At 43.7% G+C, this 7,027-nt stretch overlaps 1 protein-coding gene across 2 annotated transcripts; it reads left to right on the plus strand.

The window, feature by feature from the left end:
* Positions 1 to 1,372: 1,372 nt before the first annotated feature.
* Positions 1,373 to 5,423, plus strand: LOC123052878 (uncharacterized). 2 transcript variants are annotated; one of them, XM_044476236.1, is made up of 3 exons: positions 1,373 to 1,586; positions 1,671 to 1,977; positions 4,758 to 5,423. In XM_044476236.1, exons 1-3 carry the CDS (start codon positions 1,485 to 1,487, stop codon positions 5,018 to 5,020), a joined length of 672 nt encoding a protein of 223 aa, XP_044332171.1. In that variant the 5' UTR covers positions 1,373 to 1,484; the 3' UTR covers positions 5,021 to 5,423. The 2 variants fall into 2 exon arrangements, with proteins under 2 accessions (XP_044332171.1, XP_044332170.1); XM_044476235.1 differs by having other exon boundaries at positions 1,376 to 1,977.
* Positions 5,424 to 7,027: the final 1,604 nt, after the last annotated feature.

Here is a 7,027-nt window from a genome sequence, read left to right on the forward strand (position 1 = left end):
CAAAACCATCTCCCGGATGATGTTAGCCCGCAATGCCAACCACCTGCAACACAAGCACTTTCCAGCTCTGCCATGACATTAGAGGAACTGCTGACGCGGTGCGGACAAAAGTCGAAGAAACAGACCCCCCGAGCAAGACCTCCGCCATCGTCTTGAAGGCCTCGTCTAGCTACAAGGCGATGGCCCAAAAACTTTTATTCATGATGACAACATAGGCATCGACTAAGCGTCGTCACCCGAAAAACTAATCCTATACCTAGACACTGTATAGAAGAAAGCGGGCTCCCCCGCCCAGCCGCCGCCAAAGCGATGAGTGAGGGGAAGAGGAGTCAGCGGCTACATTGGTGTAGGATTCGTATCTGGCCTACCACAACACAAGTTATGTCATAAGGGTATACAAGGCTTCACTAGCAAAAGAGGAAAGTTGTCGAGAGGCAGCGCATAACACCAGGAGTAAGAAAAAAATCATCAGAAACTTATGTGATGTTGATCTGTGCGTATGTTCTGCTTCGCAGTTCTCCCATTGGTGTCTGTGAGGGGTAGCACATTATGTGTACAGATGCAGACGTTCATACATATGCACATACACTCATCCCAATGAATGCACGCACACACACCCTTATCTTATGAGCATCTTCGACAAACTGAGCCGACACATCATCTTAATATTGATGAAGTCGCCACATACGGCTTCGTAGTCGACGGGTACATTTACTCCCACTGAACGCACATCACCCAAAGAGCTGAAACAAATGCAGGAAAATGCGAGCATTAGTGTCAAGTGTAGGATATGAATGTAATTTTTATTATTTCTGGTATTCGTTGTACTGTCATGATTGAAGATGAATAGGTCGGAAGTTTTCTCGAAAAAAAAAGGTCTAGGACTTGAGCCCTGGTGGGCCAGAGATACTACTGTCCTCTTAACCATTCAACCACACGTTGATTCACTTAGTATCCCTTTTCAATGGTCGATACATTGTATACTCCCTAGACATGCGGCATGCTACCGTGCGCCCATTTTGTTAGTTCCGTGGTCAACAATTTTTCTCAAGTGGAGTTTTCAGTTGAATATTTGAATGATTTTAACATTTGTACTCTATATTTGATTTTCTCTTTGGGGTAAGTCTATTTTTTTAGGTAACAGGGCAAGTTTATATTTGATGGGGTTTACTGTTTTTTAGAATCATTTTATGCTTTTTTTTCAACTAGACAGATTTCTTTTGTGCTACTTATTTTGACTGTACTACTGTAGGGGTAGCCCGGCCCAAACAAACTGAGAACAGAGGCAATGCTTGGGCCCAAATTCGAATACGATACGTTCAGAAAAAGAAAAACTCGAATACGATAGGGATGGGTTGAATCTTGGATATTAAGATCAGGTCTGAGGATAAGATCAGTAGGAATTGTCAAGTGGTTCAAGGCTTGAGGCATCCGGAATTTGAGACCAAAGCAGTCTTGTTTCTCTGCAGCAGCCGACGCTGCTGATGCCCGAGCCCCACCAAATCCACCAACCCCCGCCCCCGCCCCCGCCTCCAACCGATCCAAACCCCGTTGCCTCCACGGCTGCAAATGCCCGGCGCAATCCGGTACCATTTCTTACCATTCTCCGTGTGGAAGGAACGAGAGAAGTTCTTCCTCTGATTTCTTGCTTGTCTTCTTCCTTTGTTGAGGCCCCGCTGCCGCTGCCGTTGCCTTTGCCGGAGATCGCGGTGCCGCCGGTGCAGCCGAAGATGATCATAAAGGGGATGCTGGGCCGGTACGAGCGGTGGAACCCCGTGCACCCGACGGCGGGCGCCTTCTGGGGCGTCGGGCTGGGGTTCGGCTGCGGCGTCGGGTGGGGCCCGGGGTTTGGGCCCGAGGTCATCGGCTACGTCGGCGCCGGATGCGGCGTCGGCTTCAGCGTCGGCATCACGCTCGCCGGTGTCGGCGTCGGGCTGCCACAGCACGGCATCATCAGGAACCACTACCACGGTGGAGGTACGCTCTTCTCCTCCTCTGCTCGCACAAGTGTCACTGACTAGTCCTATTCTTATTCTTAGATGGTTGGAGAATAGAAAAGCTCCACATGGGGATGTCTTTTTCGAAAAGGGGCGCTTTATTACGTAAAACATTTAAGCATTACACCCGGCCTCTGCATTACTAAGATGCACACAGCCAAAAAATGTCTTCTCACACAAATGAATGATAAAAAGGCGAAATACAAAAACATGAAGAGTCCGTATAACGCCTAAAGCGGAGGGGGGTCAATCCTAAGATCATGTTGCCACCCATGCTGGGTAAAAGTATCCCTCGCCGTAGCCTCCAGTCGTGTACACACCTCCGTAAACAGGTCTCGATTCTCCACGCGTTGTAGAGAGGACCATAAACGAAGAGTCCCGGTACATCTATAGAGAACCTGCATCAGGGAAGTACTTTTATCGTTAAAAACCTTATCATTTCTACATAGCCAAAGCGACCAAATAACGGCAAGCGCTCCCACCCTGAGAAAAGTTCTAAACCTGTGATCAATCCCGTGTAACCAGTTGCCAAATACATTAGCAACACTACAAGGAGGATACAAGCCAGAAGCTATTTGGATGACTGACCATATAGAACGAGCCAATTTGCATTGGAAGAATAAATGTTTTATTGTCTCATCATGGTGACAAAAGACACATTGCGGACTTCCATGCCAATTCCTCTTAATAAGGTTATCTTTAGTAAGAATGACTCCGCGACGAAGATACCATGCAAAGATTTTATTCTTAAGAGGTATCTTCATCTTCTAGATCTTCTTATTATTATCAACTGGCACATCAGACTGGATTAGCGCTCTATACATGGAATCCACTGAGGATTTTCCATTCCCATGAAGGTTCCACCGAAATACATCAGACCCATGTGATAGGTGCACCGTGGACAACCGCTGGAGCAGGATGTTCCACGATTGGAGTCTAGGTTCAATTAAATCTCTTCTGAATGTCACATTTGGCGGAAATGATTCCATTACCGTGGCGATAGTATCACCCTTGTGGCGCACAATGTTGTATAGAGCCGGATATTGTTCCCGGAGTGTGGCATTCCCTAGCCATCTGTCCTCCCAGAATCTAATTTCCGAGCCGTCCTTAATTGAGAAGGATCCATAGTAGAAGAAATATTTCTTCGTAGCCATTAGACCCGCCCAAAAGTGGGAATCCCCAGGCTTCCAGTATACTTGGGATACCGCCTTGGAGCCCACATATTTCCTCCTTAGGAGGGTTTGCCATACACCTTCCGTCAGAAATTTAAACAACCATTTGCCGAGGAGGGCCCCATTCTTAACCTCAAGGTCATGAATACCCAACCCGCCTTGGTCTTTGGGACGGCAAACCACACTCCATTTGGCCAGTCGATATTTCTTTCTCTCGCTATCTCCTTGCCAAAAGAATCTTGATCGGAAATAATCCAATCTATGTAAAACTCCTTTCGGCAACTGGAAGAAGGAAATCATATATAGTACCATATTACTAAGTACTGAATTTATGAGGACCAATCTTCCACCTAGAGACAACAGTTTACCTTTCCAACTACTAAGTCTTTTCTGAAGTCTCTCCTCGACGTGTTTCCATTCAGCATTTGTGAGTCTCCGATAATGTATCGGTATCCCCAAATATGTGATCGGAAATTGGCCCAACCTGCATCCAAACAGTTCAGCGTACAGGTGGGCCTCGTCTTGAGCCTCGCCAAAGCAAAACAATTCACTTTTATGAAAATTGATCTTAAGACCTGAGAGTTGCTCGAATGCTGATAGAATTAGTTTCAGATTTCTCGCTTTCTCGAGGTCATGATCCATGAAGAGAATCGTATCATCGGCATATTGAAGTATAGAGAGACCACCATCAACTAGATGATTTACTACCCCTTCAATTTGGCCATCAACCTTGGCACGCTCAATCATGATCGCAAGCATATCCGCCACTATATTGAATAGTATGGGCGATACCGAGTCACCTTGTCGCAAACCCTTCTTCGTTTGAAAATAGTGTCCAATGTCATCATTGACCTTAATGGCAACACTACCTCCAAAAACGAAACTATGGATCATAGCACGCCACTCTGCAGAAAATCCTTTCATTCTGAGAGTCTGTTGAAGAAAGGGCCACTTGACTTTGTCATAAGCCTTTTCAAAGTCTATTTTGAGAACCACCCCATTCAACTTTTTTCGGTGTAATTCATGGACTGTTTCATGAAGGATAACAACACCATCAAGGATGTGTCTGCCTTGCATAAAAGCTGTCTGTGAAGGACAGACCACATGTTCAGCAACCGAATTTAGCCTAATAGTCGCAACCTTCGTGAATATTTTAGAACTAACATTAAGAAGGCAAATAGGTCTATATTGTTGTATCCTTTCAGCCTCATTAACCTTAGGTAATAAAATAATCTCACCGAAGTTTAAACGAAACAATTCTAGTTGGCCAGCATGTAAGTCGCTAAACAAAAGTAGGAGATCCGGTTTGATGACTTCCCAAAAGTGCTGATAGAAACTGCTTTGATGTCTTATCAAGTACTCAGACTATCTTGCTGTTTCTGGTTTTCTAAAAACTGCATTTCAATGGGTGTAAGTGATCGCAACTATAGTGTTGGATATATAATTTAATGATGCCTTTTATCCGTGTTGGTATAGGATTCTATTCAGCTTGAATGCTTGTCTGCCACAGCCTTATGCACCTCGTTGCTAGTTATCACTAGAATACGACACTTTGAATAACATGCTTGTTTCCCATTTGATATGATAGGTTTTGCAAGCAATGTCCCATTCGAATCAGCAAGGTTTTACCTCTTGACCATGCTAAAAGGTATGGTATGGGATGCCATCAGTTATGCGAGCAACGTCGCAGCTATGAGGAAAGAATCTCGACAGAAGCTTTTAAGATGTCAGGAGAACCCTCAAGTTTCAGGAGGAGTTGATCTGCCCAAGCTGGGGAAAGGAATGTCCAGCAGCTTCCGATCAACGATGGAGTGTATCAAGGCCTTCACAAATCAGCATTGGCCTCCATAGGCAGCACCCAAGTAAACTGAAGATTGATAAACCGAGCTTTGTGTGCAAACCACCCACCCGGGATCAAAGCCTGGGTAGTGGTACCCCTTTCACTGAGTGACAATCGGGTAGTCGGATGCAGGTGGCTCGTATGGCGTCCACCACAGGGTTGACGTCCCTTTTAATGAAGAATTAAGGACTTGTACTTTATGAATAAGAACCCCCATAGCACATATTTCTTCATCATATGTTTGTGGCATGAGCAAGTTTAAATTTTTATGGTTATAAGGGGAAACAATTCCAGCTGAAGAACATGCTAGCCTGTAATCTAGCTAGTGATGAATCGATGTGTAACTATAACAATGATGTTCATCCATGCACTTCGCAGAATCTTGTATTGTGAAATGAAACTCCATTCAAATTATATTTTGATCAGTGCCTCGGCGCTTAACTTAATTTCATGATCTTTCGCCTGTTGTGTCGCTCGTTGTATTTTCATCACGTAAACTGTATCACTATTTTTTGTATTCTCATCATGTATCTGTTGTATTTTCATCACGTAAGTCTTATCGCTCGTTGTATTTGCAGATCCTTTTGAATAGAGCGTTGATGGTAGAATAAATGCCTTGAGGCAGAAAATATCGAAGATTGTATCTGTGTACCGTTTGATCTTACAGCTTGGGTTTTCTTCTTGAGTTTGGAGGCTTGGACAATGAGGCAAGTTTTGCTCGGAAGTGGATCCTCTAATATCAAGAAGAAAAGTCACCTACGCTACAGTGCAAACTAGTGTAAAACAGAAAAGGAAAGTCACGGGTACTATAGCAAACACTGTATTTATCTACTGTAACAGGTATTGTACACAGTTACTGTTCTAGATTAAGGTACAAAATCCCTTACTAGGTTAAGGAAGCCGTATTTCGCAATAGCAGCTCCGAGAAGCTGGGCTTAGGGTGCGCCTCCTGCGGTCGTTTCAGTGACTCAATTGGCTGGCTTCCCTTAGCTCAGACTGGTGTCGCCACCTCTCCTGTTGATATAAATAAATTTAAAATTAATTTTATTACATCATAATTTTGTTTGTATGTAAATTTAGCAAATGTATAAAGTAGATTTGTAAGTATGAAGGTCCTAGCATGGACAAGAAGGATGGACATTGGAGTATGAGCAAGCGTGGAGATGAAGGCTCACGTGAAGGGAAAAAGAACGGAGTTTCCGGTGGAGTTTTCAGCATTTTGTAGCCATCATGATGACATATAAGGACATGGACGAGATATACCATATGACCTTTCATAAATTTTGTCATAGCTTAGTATAAGTGTTGCGCCACCTTATTTTTGGGCCAGGTCCATATAATTTTAAAATACGTTTTCATAGGCTGTTTTTAGAGTCTGTATTATAGGGAAAACGACTCAGCAGGTGTTTTAGTGCCACCTTGCTAAGGGTGGATGAAATCTCCTCCCTTTTCCCTATAAATACAGCTTAAGCCTTAAGGCGTTATTTAGACTTGAGTTTTGTTTAGATTAAAGTGCGCCGTAGTTGCAACTCCCGTACTCGTTTGTGTCCAACAACTAGGCCAAGACTTTCCAGAACCCCACTTTCATCAATAAATCTCACCTCTTAAGTTTGAAATATCAAGATTGCAATCTCAATTTCTTGCTTGTTCTTTGTTTGCCTGCAGGAAATAGACCCCGTGGTCGGGTTGATCGTGCTCCGGTGTGGTCAATAATCTTTTGAAGTTGGTTTAATGATTGTTAAGGCGCAACTTCTTCACACGTTCATAGTCAGATCGTCAAAGTCTACTGTACCGAAAATAATAATTTATCATCTCATCGAAAGACAGGACATCTTTGCATCTATCAAGTCATATCATATTGCCAGGTTGGTCAGTGAGATTTTACCAGTTTTTCATAGTAGACATCATGCCTAGCGTCCATAAAAAAGCCACAAAAAATAGGGTTAGATCATCACGTCCCATACCAGTCCGAGCATTGGCAATTTTCTTTTCACTGTTTATTTTGTTCAATTTGCGGT

The sequence above is a fragment of the Triticum aestivum genome, chromosome 2D (assembly GCF_018294505.1).
Source record: "Triticum aestivum cultivar Chinese Spring chromosome 2D, IWGSC CS RefSeq v2.1, whole genome shotgun sequence".
NCBI lineage: Eukaryota > Viridiplantae > Streptophyta > Magnoliopsida > Poales > Poaceae > Triticum > Triticum aestivum.

Coding starts and splice junctions, on each gene's coding strand:
- LOC123052878 (XM_044476235.1), top strand. CDS start 1,485: ATGCCCGAGCCCCACCAAATCCACCAACCCCCGCCCCCGCCCCCGCCT. Junction 1,978..4,757: donor GAACCACTACCACGGTGGAG/GTACGCTCTTCT, acceptor TTGATATGATAG/GTTTTGCAAGCAATGTCCCA.